The 20,054-nt window shown below is 39.1% G+C and overlaps 1 protein-coding gene across 1 annotated transcript; it reads left to right on the top strand.

Moving 5' to 3' along the window:
- Window positions 1-1,039: 1,039 nt before the first annotated feature.
- On the top strand, window positions 1,040-2,737 carry LOC112181236 (cytochrome P450 CYP736A12). Its single transcript, XM_024319673.1, has 2 exons — window positions 1,040-1,720; window positions 1,904-2,737. Exons 1-2 carry the CDS (start codon window positions 1,040-1,042, stop codon window positions 2,735-2,737), a joined length of 1,515 nt encoding a protein of 504 aa, XP_024175441.1.
- Window positions 2,738-20,054: the final 17,317 nt, after the last annotated feature.

Below are 20,054 nucleotides of genomic sequence, written 5' to 3' on the forward strand. Positions count from 1 at the left end.
CTTAATTATGCGATAGAAGGTTTGTGAATCAAAAAAAAAAAATGATATACAAAAGTCCCTTCATATCTGGTTCATTTAAAGTAACAATCAACCTTTGAGTTTGAAAAAATAGACCCAATTGCATGATTCTAACAATATTGATGACAATATTAAAGTTAGGGATTACAAAACCTACAATTAAACTAATAATGCAAAGAGCTAATTTAATCATGGAATACATTACGTTATTTTTTTGGCAACGGGTAGAGTAGTGTAGGTTAATAAATTTTCCTTTAGTGGCAATTTCTGTAATTTTGAAGAGAAACGGGTTGTATTATTTATCTTACATGATAACTTTTGGGTGTATTTCTTATTTATCTTATAAAAGTAATGAATAGTTTGGCTCATATTTTTAATTGATTTCTCTGTGTTTACTGACATTTGCCTCCGTTGTAGCAAAAGAATATGTTTCTCAACTCCTCTCTTGAAATTGATTTGATGTTCTCTTCTAGTTCATGTTTCAATTGAAGTGTATCAGACATAGATTTTGAATTTCGAATGGATGTTGTGTTCCAATCAATGTATATGAAACTTATTTTTTTTATGTTTTTACTGATAATCTAATAGAGTTTAATTTGAGTTTGAACTGATGATATGATATGATAGAGTTGGAGTTTGAATTGAGTTGGAAGTCTGAATCTGATATTTATAAATATAATTAAGTACTGTATTTGTGGGTTTTTCATGTATTACTGTCATATATTTCTATATATATTATTATATATATCTATATTGTTTATATTACAAGGCTTACGCCTTAGCGAAGCTCTCTCGAAAACGCCTCGGGAGAGCCTTGCTAAGGCATTTTAAAACATTGGTATAGATAGAGTGTTTTTTTCCCCTCTCTTGATAGACATATATCTATGTAGCTTGTTGCATTAAATTTTTTCACATGTCTAGTAGTAATCAGGTATCAGTCATGTACAATTGTATGGGCACAAGGTGCTACTGATTTTATATATACCCTGTTTAATTAGATCTGGTTAGTTTCATAGACACAATGAGTCCTTCAACAATGGCCATCCTTATAGTCTTCCTCGTATTCATCTGGTATCTCATCACTACAGCCTCAAAACCAAAGCACAAATCAAAGCTACCTCCTGGCCCTTGGTCACTACCAATCATTGGTAACCTTCATATGCTAGGCAGCCTCCCACACCGTAGCCTCCAACATTTGGCCAAAAGATATGGACCAATAATGTCTATTCATCTTGGCAATGTACCTGTGATAGTAGTCTCATCTCCAAAAGCTGCAGAGCTGTTCCTCAAAACCCATGACCACAATTTTGCCAACCGGCCTAAAACCAAGGTCAGTCAGTACATGACTTACAGTGCAAGGGATCTGGCCTTTGCTGAATATGGTCCATATTGGCGTCATGTGAGGAAGTTTTGCACAACCGAACTTTTTTGTTCCTCAAAAGTTCGAGCTTTTGCACTGCTGCGAAAGGAGGAGATAGGGGTATTGGTGCAGTCACTGAAGAGAGCTGGAGAGGAAGGCCAAGTGGTGGATATTAGTGAAAAAATTGGTGTGGTTATTGAGGATATAATGTATAGGATGATAATGGGTCGCAAAAAGAATGATTGGTTTGATATGAACGAAATTATTAAGGAGGCTATATCATTGTTCGGAGCATTCAACATAGCTGATTATGTGCCATTCCTCAGTCTGTTTGATTTTCAGGTATACGTTCTAATTAATTTCCCAATTTAGAATTCATATATGTCCATTCCTTAGCTGTAGAACAAACTAGTGAGTAGGGTAGCCTTCTTCCCGTGATCATATTTTGGATTAGTAAACATGATATGTACTATAAGTCTATGACATGGTACTATGAAATTTTACGCAATAATTTCTCTCTCTCAGGGATTGAGCAAGAGCTTAAAGAAAGTTAGCAAGAGAATCGATCAACTCTTGGAGAAGATAATTGAGGAGCATGAAGCTAACATTGAGAGGGGGAAGCATGGCCAGCATGAGGACTTTGTAGACGAGTTGCTTTCATTCACAAACCAACGGTTAAACCCGAATGATGAGAGATTATTTCCTCTTGACAGAACAAATGTGAAAGCCATCTTATTTGACATGTTGATGGGGTCTTTTGATACTACAGCCGTTGCAACTGTTTGGACCTTTGCCGAGCTCTTGAGGCATCCCAGGGTTATGAAGAAACTCAAAGAAGAGCTCCAAACTGTAGTTGGTATGGACCGAATGGTGGATGAGACTGATATGCCAAATCTGGTTTACTTGAGTATGGTGGTTAAGGAGGGCTTCAGACTGCACCCAGCTGCACCATTGCTAATCCCACATGAATCCGTTGAGGATATTACAATCGATGGATACGACATACCCAAGAAATCGCGGATCATGGTAAACGTCTGGAGCATTGGAAGGGATCCTAACGTTTGGTCAGAAAAAGTCGAGGAATTTTATCCTGAAAGGTTCATGAACAACAATATAGACCTCCAGGGACATGATTTTGAGCTCCTCCCATTTGGAGCTGGCCGAAGAGGGTGTCCAGGTATGCAATTAGGGCAAACCACAGTTGGGATAGTTCTTGCACAAGTGGTGCACTGCTTTAATTGGGATCTCCCCAATTGCTTGCTACCTCAAGACTTGGACATGACAGAGAAGTATGGCTTATCATTGCGAAAAGCCAAACACTTGCTTGCCAAGCCAACATACCTTCTTACTCTTGTGTAGTTTGATGCATGTGTTTCAATAAACATGTACCCATCTGTGATGTATTGGGTAGCTTTAAGATCGAAATGTGCGCGATGCAAGGTTGAAAATTAATAAAATGATTCCTTCAGTATTACATGCATGTATGATTGAATTATTATGGAAACAGCACACTATAATTAACCATATGATTGAATTATTAAGGAAACAACAAACCATAATTAACCATACTCTGCTTAATATTACATGACCGTCTCAAAATATTAGGTCACTATGCGCGAGTGGTCCAGAAAAAATAGCACATGGTTTTTGAGTACAGAGCACACAAGAAGGCTGTGAGATCAGCTGGTTCTCTGCTAGTTTCTCTATTAGAGAACATGATTGCTTAGTTTATGCTTGTGCATGTCGAGGGTTTCAATTCATTTCAGTTGTCAAGCTCCGAATTTTAAATAAAGATATTCGAATCCGTAATGCGATAACTTAAACAACTGTCATGCCCCGAATTTAGAATAAAGAAATTCAAATCCGAAACGCCAAAACTTAACCAAATGCCCAAAATACTTAAAAACTTTTTCAAATAAACCTGAGCAACAACAATCGTCAATAAAGACCCGATCACTTAAGTCGAATATCACATCAACAGGTGTATACAAAACTCGAGAGAACTAAAATACAAATGTACACGCTCACAAGGAGCATACCAAAATTAGCAGTATGCTAACAAAATAGGTTATGAACCTAACACTGCTGCACTCCACGCCCTTGTAATCAGCTCTGGTGGTCGTCACCTGTAGGAATAACCACTACACCATAGAATAGTGCACCGGGATTGCAAACAACAAACCCGGTAAGCTTTTTAAGCTCGTATGAGTAAACTCAATTAAAATGACTCACGTCACTCATGCTTATAATTTCTCAACTCGTGAGATAAATTAAAGCAACAACATTTAAGTACTCCACAAAACACAACCAAACATACAATCACACTTGGTAAAAATTAGTAATCCCTGCATAGAGAATTAGTTAAGGAGATCACCCAAAAAGCACACAATTCAAAAATAGAAATCATAGTAATCCCTACATAAATTTTAGTTCAGGAGACTACATTAAAATCAATCAATAGAAATTATAGTAATCCCTGCATATAGTTTAGTTCAGGAGATTACTTAAAATTCAGCAATTAGAAGGAAAAGGAAAATCAATGAAGAAGTCAAACAACTCACACTAAAGTCAATCATCACCCATCAACTCCAAACTAAAGTCGATAGTCGATGATAACCCTTCAACTTGGACTAAAGTAGATGATCACCCATCAACTCCCAATAAACACCGAATCCGAAAATCAGAAAACTGTCACCACTGTGACACCAGATCCAAAGATCAGAAACTGTCACCACTGTGACACCAGATCGGAAGATCAGAAAACATTTAAAACGAATCCCACATGACTCAAATACCTTCCTCAACCAAAACACACTTTTACACAATAATCAACACATCATGATAATTGTATGCTTGTAAGAGAAATGCTCGAAATAACAATTCAATCAACTCTCAATCATTACTTCACCAATGTCACACCATCCAATATATATATACGTAGTTAGTCACGCAGGAATGACCACTAAATATTCCAATCTCTCAATCATTCCACGTAAATATATATATACGTAGTTAGTCACGCAGGAATGACCACTAATACCAACTATAGTTTTAAAAATTGTACTTCTCGAAAAATCATTTTATATCAAAACATTGTTTTAACTTACCCATGAACCGTTGTCGATCAAGTTCATATATTTTCAAACAAATAATTTGTTTGAAAATGATTTAACAATTAAACAAGTAATAATTAAATCCGTTCGTAAATGAACAACGTGAGATTTACTCACCTCTAATCCAGCTGCGTCTTCTATACAACTCAAAATCACAATCACAACCGTCCGCCCAAACAAAACCGTCAATCACCTAAACAAATATGATCCTAACTTAGCAATTGATTCATAACACACTTAAACGACGATCCAACAGTCGGATTCTCATAGATCGCCTTTGGGATCATCCTATCAAAATTATACAAAGATCTAATATTGGGATCCTCACGGATTGGAAACCGAAGATAACTCATAAAACCGAAACCCTAGCATGCATCAACTTTCTCCAAACTGACCTTATAATATATCAAAACGACTTAGGTTGTTATTTATATTGTTGAATACGAATTTTTATTGTAAGTTGTAAATTAAAGAAGGAATAGGTGAAGTCGTGTTTATTAATATTGGCCTAAACCCCTTATTGGTACCTAGTCCAGGTCCCTTAAGGTTGAGGGCGGCCTTTATTAACATTCATTGAACTGTCTTCACACTTAGAATCTTTTTCATCCAAGTAAGTATAGCCTATGTGGGATGGTGTCTAGGAAAGGGGACAACGCTCATGACTGGTTCTTGAATCCAGAAGTGCATGCAAATGAGCCTAAACCACATTGTGGGAGTAGATCATGCCAAAATGGATTCTACCTCTCGTGGTCGCCCTCCCCTACCTGGCCATTTCAGTAAGGTTGCCCAAAGGATGTAGGAGGGACTTTATGTCTAGACGAATATACTTGGGCCGCACGTCCTCTTGATTTACCGCTTGGAATTGAATTTGAAATCAATGATATATATAACAAATGAAAATATTGTGATTCACTAAGGTATATTGGATTAAACATAGTCTTGAAAAGGGTAGCTGTTTCAATCCCATTGCACATCGAGACTCCCTGTTCCCGTACCTAAGTGTTGAAAATAACTGTAAAGAAAAGAAGAAAAAAAAATAGAAAGATTTGTAAGTATTTTCGTACAAAAGAAAAAAAAAAAAAAAAAAAAAAGATAAAAGAAGAAAAAGAAAAAATTTGTGACGTTGTCTTGTGTAATAGTTTTGTATAAAATGTGTCTAATCTTGTTATACAAAAGAAATGTAAAAAAAATTAATTGTGAATATTGTTAAATTCTTGATTGTTATAAGTGTGTAAAATCGTATGAGTAGATAAGGGCCCTTTTGTTAATATTGGCCTTAACCCTTCATTAGTGCCTTTCTAAGGTCTTTTGAAGTTGAGGGCGGCTTTTATTAACATTTGGAGAACTGTCTAACACATGAGTTATTTCCAAGCTGAGTAAGGGGCATATAGGTGGTGTCTTAGGTTGAGACCCTGGGTGATGGGTTCAAATTGGATCTCAGAGATACTATAGACTGTGCGTAAACCACAATGTGGGAGTAGCCAATAGGGGCCTAAACCTCAATGAGGGAGTAGCCTCCGTAGTGTCACCAAAATGAGTCCTTCCTCTCACTTACCTCTTAATCTGGCCATCTAGCCTTCTGAAACAAAGGAAAGCTACTTATGTCTAGGCGACTATCCCTAGATCGTATCTCACCAATAGTAGTGGTTTCTATTGGGCTCGACTTACAACTTGTAATCAATTGAGATATTAACTTTATTTTGTAAAGATAATAAGATACTTGAACATAACCTTCACTTGTAAATTGTGTTGTTTTGTACATTTTATACTTGTATAACTTCTTACGTGGTTTATTTGTGAAAAGATTGTGGATAGTTTGTAATTTATACTCTATTTATACTTGTATAAATCATAAATAGTAAAGTTATGAATAGTAACATGTGAATAGTGACTCGTGAATAGTGAAGTTGATGTATAAACCACTAATTTGTAATTAGTTTACTTTATACTTTGCTAACTTCTTTGAATTTTGATGATGTTCAGGATTCCTATGAATGACCGAGCCTTTTAGACAATCTACAATAAAGGAAATTGAAGCAAGGCTCGCTCGTTTGAAGGGTCCTTCACTCCTTGAGTTCACAAGCCCTTCTCCTTCAACATACAAAGAGTACACATTTAACGAGCAAGGGAAGAGGACCTACTTTTCTGAGGAGTCTACATCACCTACACCAAGTCCATCTCCTCCTTCACGTTCACCTTCACCTGTGGTTTCGTCCAACTCTACACCACCTTCACCACCACCTGAAGAAGTCGAAGAAGAGAGAATGGCATCTATTAGGGAACTCTCCACCGCAACTGTTGAAGGAGGACCCCCTACAGGCATAGTATACCCTGCCCCTGCAGCTGGAAGACAGGCAGAGTTCGAGCTTAAGAGTGGATTGTTGCACAAGCTCCCTATCTTCCATGGACTTAATATGGAGGATGCTAATAAGCACGTACGAGAATTCCAATCTGTTTGTGCAAACATGCAACCACAAGGAGCAGATGAGAACCTTCTTAAGATGAGAGCATTTCCATTCTCTCTAGCTGATAGAGCCAAGGATTGGCTATATGAACTTCCTGCAGGACGTATCACGTCTTGGGAGACAATGAGAAAGGCCTTCTTGGAAAAATACTTCCCAGCTTCAAAGGTCATCACACTCAGGAAGAAGCTCAGTGGAATAGAGCAAGCTCATGATGAGTCCTATGCTGCCTACTATGAGAGGTTCAACTCCTTACTTGCACAATGTCCTCAACATCAAATGAAGGATGAGACCCTACTTACATGTTTCTACGAGGGACTCTTACCCTTGGAAAGGCAAATGCTTGATGCTGCAGCTGGAGGAGCTTTTGTGGATAAGTCACCTGCGGTTGGGAAGGAACTTATAGCTAATCGTGCCCTAAACTCTCAACAATATGAGGGGGTAGGACACTCTACTCGTAGGGTGCATGAGATGAGCAAGAATACTGCCATTGAAGATCAACTGAATAAGCTGACCGTCCTCATGAACCAAGTGGTAAGCTCCAAGGGACCAAGTGCAACAATAGCTTGTGGGGTATGCTCTATGCAAGGGCATGTTACAGATCAGTGCCCCCAACTTAATGAAAATGGAGGACGGCAATCTGCGAATGCTATTGGAGGATATCAAGGAGGATATCAAGGAGGACCTCAACGTCCAAGACATGACCCTTACTCCAATACTTACAACCCAGGATGGAGGGACCATCCCAACTTCAAGTGGACCAACAATGATAACGTTCAGAATCCTCTTGGAGGGAATTTCCAACGTCCACAAGGGCCTTCATTCCAAGGGTCATCTTTTCAAAGGCCTTACATGCCTCCTCCACAGAATTCAGGACCCTCTATGGCTCACTATGACAAAACGTTGGAGGCCTTGACTAGTTCTACCCAAGCCTTGACAAACTCTACACAGGCTTTGATTCAAGGACAACAGACCCACACCAAGGACATTGCAGAGCTCAAGAAGCAAATGGGTCAAGTTGTGGATTTCATGAGCAAGATCCACGAAACTGGCAAGCTCCCTAGTAATACAATACCTAACCCTAATGTGGAGAATGCATCAGTTGTGACTACAAGGAGTGGAAGACCATTTGTGGATAAACCAAAGCAACCCAAGAAGGCCCAAGTGAGCATAGAAATTGAGAAAGACCAAGACCCCACCAAGTTGGGTCTTGAGAAGGACCCTGCAACGTCCAAGGAAGAGACCAAGGCGTCCTCACCATCAAAGGCAAAACCGGAAATTCAAGGTAGTAACTCTAACTTATCAAATTCGGTTATTGCTAACCCTTCTTCTTCTTGCATGCCCTTCCCACGCAGGTTTGCCCAATCTAAGAAGGATGAGAGTGACCAAGCTATCTTGGAAACTTTCAAGAAGGTTCAAGTGAACTTACCCCTCCTAGAGGCCATCAAGCAAGTCCCTAAGTATGCCAAGTTCCTCAAAGAGCTTTGCACTACTAGGAGAGTAAATCGTGAAAAGGAGGTGGTAAAGGTAAGTGAGAACGTCTCTGCCTTGATTCAGGGGAAGATTCCTCCAAAGTGTAAGGATGATGTCGCTTTTGGGAAGCGACCAATTTAACCCTGAAATGTCATTAGTAGTATAAAGTAAATAGGGATCGTTCTATTCCAGGGATTGAGGGTACACCTGTCATTGTCAAACAATTAAACAATTAAAATTAAAACAAAGTATAATATTTACAAAAATATAACAAAATATAAACATATTTACGAAAAGGGGGGATTATTTTGGTTTTTGGTTTTCTAGTTCGAAAATAAAATCTAAGTAAAGAATAATTAAAATGCAAAAACATAAAAATACAAATGGGATGTAGGAACAAAGATCAAAGTCGAAACTCATGATTAAAATTGATTCAAGTTCATCATTGTTCATCATAGTCATGCAAGAGGAGTTGATCATGTGAAACGTTCAAAAGCAAACAATTTCCCATATTTTACTTTCAATGCTAATTAACCTAAGCGAAAGCACCTAGATTAATTCTATCAAACATGCAATCAAACCCTAGAAAGCTAGTCAATCATGTCATGTTTAATGCATTAAGCACCTAGAAAGGCTATCCACCCAAATGTGCAACTTAGTATGGAAAAGTCCACCTAATTGCAATCTTCTTTGATTAAATTCGGTTTTTGTACAAAACCTTTACTACTTATCGATTCAAGAACACAAAACCAAAAAGTTGATCCATGTTCTCAAATTCGTAGCAACATTCACATAAAAACCCTAAATGTTTCGAACCATTCAAGATTATCATACAAAAGATTTCTATCATGCAAATTTAATCAAACACTCACACAAAAGCAACCATAAATCGCAATATATGAATCTGAAAATTAACAATTAATCATAAAATTTCAGAAAACAACACTTGTTCATACAAATGTGTCAACTAAGGCAAAACCAACGAAAATACAAAGCAAAGGTACAAGGAGAATCGGATTACACCGTGGTGAAGATGAGATGAATGAAGTGATGATGTGGTCTCTTGAATTTCGAAAGCAATCTTCAAGGTGGAGGATGGATGGTGTTCACGGCTTGTCCTCTTCTTCCTTGACCTTGCTTGCACTTCGTGGTTGCCCTAGAGGATGGAGAAGAACACGGCTAGCTAGAGAGAGTTTTTCTGATTTTTTTCAAAGTGTAAACGCAAAAGTGGAAAACTCCTTGACGTTGAGAGAAGAGAGGAATATATAGGGGACGGCCCCTAGGTCTCCAAGCCGTGAATTTCTTCTTTATTTTCCATGGAATTATTCTGAAAATGCCACATAGTTTCCTCCAATGATAGCTTGCCACATAAGCCCTATGAGGTGGTGCAACCAATCACAAAATTCTCTTTTAATTCCCTAGAAATATTGCCGAAATTCCTTGAGATAATTTCTGATTTTTCTTGTTTAATTTCGGCCAACTTCCTTTAGGAATTCTAGGAATGAATCTAGACTCCTTTTTAGCCGTTTCTTGGTTCCCACCTTTTTCTCTTTCCTTAAAACTCTCTTAGAAAATATCTTTGCCGAAATCTTCTAGGTTCTTCTTTGATTCACACGGCAATTCTCTCTCCTTCCTTGTATTTCTCACGGCAATCCCTAGCTTCTCTCTCTCTTTAAACGGCAAAGGCTCAAGATAACTCTTCCAAGAATATCTCATACCAAGAAAATCTCCCTAGAAAATCTCCACCGAAATCTTCTTATTATTTTCTGATTTTCCACGTCATCTTCCTTGTTTCTCTCTAGGATTTCACGGCAAAACATCTTTAGGGCTAGGGTTTGCGTCACAAACCCTAGTTCCATGGCCTTTGTGGGCTTTTATCCAAGTAGCCGAAAATCCAACAAGTCTTGAGAGTTTTTGGGCCTCCATGCGTCACCTCTATGCCATGTCATCATCTAGAGTCTTCAAGAAGCTTCTCTCATGCCATGTTACTTTATTAATTCGATCTCCATTCATGGTTGGCTCAAGAGTCTTGTTTTGGCAAGCTTTCCTTTTCTGGACCGGGTTTCCTGGTTGGACTAGGAAAACTTCTTTTCTTCATTTCTGCTCATTTGTGCTTCCCTTTGTACTTCATCTTGTCTCCCTCCAACGTTGGCTATCTTCTCTCTCCATTTGTGAGCTCATTTCAGCTCATTTGTGACAAGGACCTGAAAATAGAAACTAGTAAGAAAAATAGAAACTTTCCTAAAATGAAAAATGGCAACTTTCCTAAACTGAAAACGGGAAACTTTCTAAAAATGAAAAATAGAAACTACTGAAAATGGAAACTTACTAAAAATGATAAATAGAAACTACAAAAATAGAAACTTTCTACAAATAGGAACTTTCCCAATCAAAGAATGGAAACTTTCCTAAACAGGGTTTTATTAAGGAAATAACGCAGAAAATGCAGGGAAAAGCAAGTAAAACGTCGCATTAAAATGCTCCTATCAAATTCCCCCACACTTAGCTTTTGCTAGTCCCTTAACAAAATCACACTAAGACACGCACTAAGACTCAACGAAAATTAAAGACTTGACACGAAACAGACTCTATAGCCCTTCAACTTTTTGTCTCAGCAATCTCTTACTTTCACAATACCAAGATTAGCACTTCACCAAGAATAAATGTTTAGGCATTCGAGAGTTAATTGAAACACATAATCTTCACATACACAAGTAGGACTTGGTTGTAACAATGGTGATGGGTTCTGTTAAGCATGTTTCAGACAAGTATGATTCAATCCTCACAAGGCATATCCACTCTTTCTTCTCTCAGAATTCAAGGCAATGCTTAAAAGCTTATACACTCAAGTATATGTGAAAGATAGCAAGTATATCACATAATGTAAGAAACGAAAGCACATGTATAATTTTCTTTAAAGATCTCATGAAGGATATCAACTACTTGCACAGATGGACCCAAGCCATAGGTTCAACTCTTGTAACTCATCTCCACATCAAGGGCTGTCCCATCTTAAGCATCAAGAAGGTCTTCTCAAGGGTTGTAATGGGGCCGAGGCTCAAGGTTTTAAGAATTGAAGGGTAAGGATTTATCAAAGTGTCCTAAAAACCTAGTAGAGCATATGTAGATGTAGAGACCTCAAGAAATCCACCAATGCATTGCAAAAACGTCACTTCCCCTAGAGGTAACATAAAAGGGGCCTAATGTCTTCATGTTGGGCCCAATCTCCATTGTAAACTTCCCTTGAACTCTAGTGAAATGGACAAAGGCCAAATTTTTCTATAGTAGGCCTTCATTTCAAAGCAGACTCCAAAATCACTAAGTATGGGGGACTAAAATCCATAAACATTTTTCTTTCTTTTCTTTTTAGCCGTATATGTTTTTATTTTTCTTTTTTTCTTCTTTTTCTCGGCTTTTTCATATATTTTTCTTTTATGGACAAGTCTACCCCCACACTTGAACTTTCACCTCTTCTCAATTTTCATCCTTAGCACCAAACCCATGAAGTATGTCTCAAAAGATAGCTCCACTAAGTTCTTAGGACAAAGGGTAGGGTTGTAACTATACTAAGCTTCATGGTTAAGGGTTTTAAGGGTGATGAATGAAAAGGCTTAGTGTAGGCTCAAAGGGGCTTATCTAGGGGGGTCCCACGACGGGCACAAATAGGGACACAAGTTTATTTGGCAATGGTGGTAATTCCTAGGGTGTCTCTATCCCTTCCAGAATCAGGGCCATGTATTGATATAACGTCTCAACAAGCACAAGAGTGAATTCTAGCATTCTCTAGTCCATCAAACTTAATCTATGGCAAGTAGTCAATCAAGATGAAAGAATAATGAGATCATCAAAACATCGCCAAGAAATTAAGAATATATTTTTCATTTAACACTCCAAGAAAAAGGGACATGGCTCAATTATCTCACATGGCTTTTATGAATCAAAACTCATCTTAACATGCTCATATTCTGTACCAAAGTTCACGAATTCCATATCCACTACAAGGCACACATTTTTCATATATCTCAATTAACCAAAGAATACCATTTTAGAAATCATCTCAATTTTGTGATCCTCTTTTAATCATGATTTCAGAGATATAGAATCATCCTAGACAGTTGAAAGGGCATCCTAAGACTCAAACAAAAACAAAAGCAACGAAAAATTTTTAAATTTTTGACATTTTTCAATTTTTTTTTGTATTTTTCAATATATGACTCAAGATAAAAGTGTAAATCCCTTCCCCCACACTTAAATATTGCATTGTCCTCAATGTAATCAAGAAAAAGCATGCAATGAAATACTTAAGCATTTAGGGATGGAATTTACGAAAATAACTATAAAACAAAGAAAATTTGAGAAGTAAAAGGGAAAGAGAAAGCAAATCTGCGTTGACGAGTCCTCCACAGCTACTTCAGAATTGGGTTGCCTCCCAAGCAGCGCTTAATGTTTATAGTCTTTCAGCCTAGACTTGTACCTCCATTTAATCCTCAGGGTTTGGAACGTTTTGGAGGGGTACATCCTCCACTTCATGTTCCACAAAGGCCTCATAGTAAGGCTTCAAGCGATGGCCATTCACTTTGAACTCGTTGCCTGTTTGTTCACTCTTTATCTGCACAGCTCCATGAGGAAACACATGAGTGATAACAAAAGGCCCAATCCAACGAGAACGAAGCTTACCTGGGAAGAGTTTGAGACGAGAATGGAAGAGAAGAACTTTTTGACCCACAACAAAAGTCTTCCTTCGAATCATTTTATCATGGAATGCCTTAGTCTTATCCTTGTAAATCTTAGCACTTTCGAAGGCATCATTCCTAATCTCCTCTAACTCTTGCAATTGCAACTTCCTATGAAGCCCAGCTGCATCAATATCCATGTTGAACTGCTTCACAGCCCACCAAGCTCTATGCTCTAACTCCACAGGTAAATGGCAAGGTTTGCCATAGACTATTCGATATGGGGACATACCTATGGGAGTTTTGTATGCAGTTCTGTAGGCCCACAAAGCATCCTCTAGACGCAAGGACCAATCTTTCCTGTTAGGGTTCACAGTCTTCTCCAATATCCCCTTGATCTGACGATTAGAGACCTCAGCCTGCCCACTAGTTTGGGGGTGATAAGGTGTAGAAACCTTATGTGTCACATCATATCTCTTCAAAAGAGCCTCAATCGTCCGATTGCAAAAATGGGATCCACCATCACTAATGAGAACTCTAGGCATTCCGAACCTGCTAAAGATGTTAGACTTGATAAAATCTGCAACAACCTTAGAGTCATTAGTTCTAGTGGCCTTTGCTTCCACCCATTTGGAAACATAGTCCACTGCAAGTAAGATATAGAGAAACCCAAAAGATGAAGGGAAAGGTCCCATGAAATCTATACCCCAGACATCAAAGATTTCAACAGTTATGATATTAGTTAAGGGCATTTGATCTCTAGGACCTAGATTTCCTGTTCTTTGGCACTTATCACAAGTTAAACAATAGGCATGTGCATCCCTAAATAATGTTGGCCAATAGAACCCAGACTCTAGTACCTTAAATGCAGTCTTCTTAGACCCAAAGTGACCCCCACATGCTTTAGAGTGGCAAAACGAAAGTATAGCATTATGTTCATGTTCAGGCACACATCTTCTAATCAATTGATCAGAACAATATTTCCACAGATAAGGTTCATCCCAAACATATTGCTTAACAGTTTTCTTAAGCCTATCTCTATGAGCACGTGACATGGTATCAGGAATCTTCCTAGACACAATATAGTTCACAATATCTGCATACCATGGTTCACTTACCTGAAGTCCAAAGAGTTGCTCATCTGGAAATGTCTCCACCAGAGGGAGATGATCTTCTGCATGCACTAAGCGACTCAAGTGGTCAGCTACCACGTTCTCACTACCCTTCTTGTCCTTGATTTCCACGTCGAATTCTTGCAAGAGTAGGATCCATCTGATGAGCCTTGGTTTCGCCTCCTTCTTGGTCATCAAGTATTTCAAAGCTGCATGGTCAGTAAAGATAGTAACTTTGGTACCAAGTAAATAAGAGCGAAACTTCTCAAGGGCAAAGACAACTGCAAGGAGCTCTTTCTCTGTGGTTGAATAATTCATCTGTGCATCATTGAGAGTCCTTGAGGCGTAGTAGATGGCATAGGGTAGCTTGTCCTTCCTTTGCCCCAAAACAGCTCCAACTGCATAGTCAGAGGCATCACACATCAACTCAAAGGGCAAGGACCAGTCTGGAGGTAACATGATGGGGGCAGATGTCAACAACTCCTTAAGCTTGTCAAAAGCTTCTTGACACTCCTTGTCAAAGTGAAATGGCACATCCTTCTGGAGTAGTTGACATAAGGGTCTCGAAATTTTGGAGAAGTCCTTGATGAACCTCCTGTAAAAACCTGCATGGCCAAGGAAAGAACGAATCTCTCTCACAGAAGTGGGAGAGGGTAAGTGACGCACAATATCAACCTTGGCTTTATCAACCTCTATACCCCTAGCAGAGACAATATGTCCTAGAACTATCCCTTGTTGAACCATAAAATGGCATTTTTCCCAATTAAGTACAAGGTTAGTTTCCATGCAACGTTTCAAAATTATCTCCAGATTATTAAGACAATCATCAAAATTCTTTCCAAAAACTGAAAAGTCATCCATGAATACCTCTATGATTTTCTCAATATAATCTGAAAAGATACTTACCATACACCTCTGAAAAGTACCTGGAGCGTTGCAAAGTCCGAAGGGCATACGTCTATAGGCAAACGTTCCAAAGGGGCAAGTGAAGGTTGTCTTCTCTTGATCTTCATTTGCAATTGCAATCTGGTTGTATCCAGAGTATCCATCCAGGAAGCAGTAGTAGTCATGTCCAGCTAGGCGCTCAAGCATCTGATCAATGAATGGCAAAGGAAAGTGATCTTTCCTTGTGGTTGCGTTGAGCCTCCTATAGTCAATACAAACTCTGTGGCCTGTGACTGTCCTTTGAGGCACCAGTTCATTATCAGCATTCTTGACCACAGTGATCCCAGACTTCTTGGGCACGACCTGAACTGGGGAGACCCACTTGGAGTCAGAAATGGGGTAGATTACCCCACAATCAAGGAGTTTGATAACCTCCTTCTTCACTACTTCCATCATTGGAGGGTTGAGACGACGTTGAGCCTCTCTAGTGGGTTTAGACCCCTCCTCCAGAAGTATCCTATGGACGCAAGTTGTAGGGCTGATTCCCTTGATGTCCGCCAATGTCCATCCTATGGCGGTCTTGTGTTGCTTCAACATTTCCACCAACTTCTCTTCTTGTGGAGTTGTCAGTGCAGAGGACACAATCACTGGTAAGGTCTCCTTGTCCCCTAAGTAGACATACTTCAAATGGTCTGGAAGAGGTTTTAGCTCTAGTTCTGGGGCCTGGACCACTGAAGGTAAAATCTTGTTAGTGGATAACTGAATGGACAAGGGAGAAACAGACTTACCTAGATAGGGAGATGCCTCAAGGAAGGAGACGTTTTCAATGATTTTCTCCTCACAAGTGTCTTTCAACTTGTCCTCTGGAATGGTGATTCCTTCCTTTGTATAGCCTACCCCACTCTCAAGGGTAGTGACTAAGGTATCCTCATGCATAATGTCAAACATTTTCTGCGCAAGTTCATCCAAAATATCAGTAGAAAAACAATCATGAACCTCTAGGGGATACCTCATGGCTTCAAAAATGTTAAAGCCAATAATGTCACCATCGAACTCCATTGTAAGAGAACCTTCATACACATCAATCTTCGTCCTAGCTGTCCTTAAGAAAGGACGTCCCAAAAGCAATGGAGTTGAACTTATAGGGGAGTCCTCCATTTCCAACACATAGAAATCAGCTGGGAAGATAAGATGGTTAACCTGTACAAGCACATCCTCCAACAAACCTCTAGGGTATGCATTGGATCTGTCAGCTAATTGAATGATAACATTGTCAGATTTAAGTTCCCCTAGACCTAGGGTTTCATAAACAGAGTAGGGCATAACATTAACAGATGCACCTAGGTCTAACATGGCATTCTTAAATCTAGAGTTACCAATAGTACAAGGAATAGTAAAGCTTCCAGGATCCTTACACTTTGGAGGAATCTTCCTCTGAATCAAGGCAGAGACGTTCTCACTTACCTTTACCACATCCTTTTCACGGTTTACCCTCCTAGTAGTGCAAAGCTCTTTGAGGAACTTGGCATACTTAGGGACTTGCTTGATGGCCTCTAGGAGGGGTAAGTTCACTTGCACCTTCTTGAAAGTTTCCAAGATAGCTTGGTCACTCTCATCCTTCTTAGATTGGGCAAACCTGCGTGGGAAGGGCATGCAAGAAGAAGAAGGGTTAGCAATAACCGAATTTGATAAGTTAGAGTTACTACCTTGAATTTCCGGTTTTGCCTTTGATGGTGAGGACGCCTTGGTCTCTTCCTTGGACGTTGCAGGGTCTTTCTCAATACCCAACTTGGTGGGTTCTTGGTCTTCCTCAATCTCTATGCTCACTTGAGCCTTCTTGGGTTGCTTCGGTTGATCCACAAATGGTCTTCCACTCCTTGTAGTCACAACTGATGCATTCTCCACATTAGGGTTAGGTATTGTATTACTAGGGAGCTTGCCAGTTTCGTGGATCTTGCTCATGAAATCCACAACTTGACCCATTTGCTTTTTGAGCTCTGCAATGTCCTTGGTGTGGGTCTGTTGTCCTTGAATCAAAGCCTGTGTAGAGTTTGTCAAGGCTTGGGTAGAACTAGTCAAGGCCTCCAACGTTTTATCATAGTGAGACATTGAAGATCCTGAATTCTGTTGAGGAGGAGGCATGTAAGGCCTTTGAAAAGATGACCCTTGGAATGAAGGCCCTTGTGGACGTTGGAAGTTCCCACCAAGAGGATTCTGAACGTTCTCATTGTTGGTCCACTTGAAGTTGGGATGGTCCCTCCATCCTGGGTTGTAAGTATTTGAATAAGGGTCATGCCTAGGACGTTGAGGTCCTCCTTGATATCCTCCTTGGTATCCTCCAATAGCATTAGCAGATTCCCATCCTCCATTTTCATTGAGTTGGGGGCACTGATCTGTAACATGCCCTTGCATAGAGCACACTCCACAAGCCATTGTTGCACTTGGTCCCTTGGAACTTACCACTTGGTTCATGAGGAGGGTAAGCTTATTCAGTTGGTCTTCAATGGCAGTATTCTTGCTCATCTCATGCACCCTACGAGTAGAGTGTCCTACCCCCTCATATTGTTGAGAGTTTAGGGCACGATTAGCTATAAGTTCATTCCCAACCGCAGGTGACTTATCCACAAAAGCTCCACCAGCTGCAGCATCCAACATTTGCCTTTCCAAGGGTAAGAGTCCTTCGTAAAAGCATGTAAGTAGGGTCTCATCCTTCATCTGGTGTTGAGGACATTGTGCAAGTAGGGAGTTGAACCTCTCATAGTACGCAGCATAGGACTCATCATGGGCCTGCTCTATTCCACTAAGCTTCTTCCTGAGTGTGATGACCTTAGAAGCTGGGAAGTATTTCTCCAAGAAGGCCTTTCTCATTGTCTCCCATGAAGTGATACGTCCTGCAGGAAGTTCATATAGCCAATCCTTGGCTCTATCAGCTAGAGAGAATGGAAATGCTCTCATCTTCAGAAGATTTTCATCTGCCCCTTGTGGTTGCATGTTTGCACAAACAGATTGAAATTCTCGAATGTGCTTGTTGGCATCCTCCATATTAAGTCCATGGAAGATAGGGAGCTTGTGCAACAATCCACTCTTAAGCTCGAACTCTGCCTGTCTTCCAGCTGCAGGGGCAGGGTATACTATGCCTGTAGGGGGCCCTCCTTCAACAGTTGCGGTGGAGAGTTCCCTAATAGATGCCATTCTCTCTTCTTCGACTTCTTCAGGTGGTGGTGAAGGTGGTGTAGAGTTGGACGAAACCACGGGTGAAGGTGAACGTGAAGGAGGAGATGGACTTGGTGTAGGTGATGTAGACTCCTCAGAACAGTAGGTCCTCTTCCCTTGCTCATTAAATGTGTACTCTTTGTATGTTGAAGGGGAAGGGCTTGTGAACTCAAGGAATGAAGGACCCTTCAAACGAGCGAGCCTTGCTTCAATTTCCTTTATTGTAGATGGTCTAAAAGGCTCGGACATTCATAGGATTCCTGAACATCATCAAAATTCACAGAAGTTAGCAAAGTATAAAGTAAACTAATTACAAATTAGTGATTTATACATCAACCTTACTATTCACGAGTCACTATTCACAAGTTACTATTCACGACTTTACTATTAATGATTTATACAAGTATAAAGAGAAGTATAAATTACAAACTATCCATAATCTTTTCACAAATAAACCACGTAAGAAGTTTATACAAGTATAAAATGTACAAAACAACACAATTTACAAGTGGAGGTCATGTTCAAGTATCTTATTATCTTTACAAAATAAAGTTAATATCTCAATTGATTACAAGTTGTAAGTCGAGCCCAATAGAAACCACTACTATTGGTTGATGTCGCTTTTATCGAGCGACCAATTTAACCCTGAAATGTCATTAGTAGTATAAAGTAAATAGGGATCGTTCTATTCCGGGGATTGAGGGTACACCTGTCATTATCAAACAATTAAACAATTAAAATTAAAACAAAGTATAATATTTACAAAAATAAAACAAAATATATACATATTTACGAAAAGGGGGGAGTTTTTGGTTTTTGGTTTTAATTTCCGAAAATAAAATCTAAGTTACCTAAATAATTAAAATGCAAAAACATAAAAATACAAATGGAATGCAAGAACAAAGATCAAAGTCGAAACTCATGATTAAAATTAATTCAAGTTCATCATTGTTCATCATAGTCATGCAAGAGGAGTTGATCATGTGAAACGTTCAAAAGCAAACAATTTCCCATATTTTACTTTCAATGCTAATTAACCTAAGTGAAAGCACCTAGATTAATTCTATCAAACATGCAATCAAACCCTAGAAAGCTAGTCAATCATGTCATGTTTAACGCAATAAACACCTAGAAAGGCTATCAACTCAAATGTGCAACTTAGTATGAAAAAGTCCACCTAATTGCAATCTTCTTTGATTAAATTCGGTTTTTGTACAAAACCTTTACTACTTATCGATTCAAGAACACAAAACCAAAAAGTTGATTCATGTTCTCAAATTCGTAGCAACATTCACATAAAAACCCTAAATGTTTCGAACCATTCAAGATTATCATACAAAAGATTTCTATCATGCAAATTTAATCAAACACTCACACAAAAGCAACCATAAATCGCAATATATGAATCTGAAAATTAACAATTCATCATAAAATTTCAGAAAACAATACTTGTTCATACATATGTGTCAACTAAGGCAAACCAACGAAAATTACAAAGCAAAGGTACAAGGAGAATCGGATTACACCGTGATGAAGATGAGATGAATGAAGTGATGATGTGGTCTCTTGAATTTCGAAAGCAATCTTCAAGGTGGAGGGTGGATGGTGTGCACGGCTTGTCTTCTTCTTCCTTGGCCTTGCTTGAACTTCGTGGTTGCCCTAGAGGATGGAGAAGAACACGGCTAAGCTAGAGAGAGTTTTCTGATTTTTTTCTCAAAGTATAAAACGTAAAGAATGGAACTCGG

This window comes from Rosa chinensis, unplaced genomic scaffold, assembly GCF_002994745.2.
Source record: "Rosa chinensis cultivar Old Blush unplaced genomic scaffold, RchiOBHm-V2 RchiOBHmChr0c12, whole genome shotgun sequence".
NCBI classification, from domain to species: Eukaryota; Viridiplantae; Streptophyta; class Magnoliopsida; order Rosales; family Rosaceae; genus Rosa; species Rosa chinensis.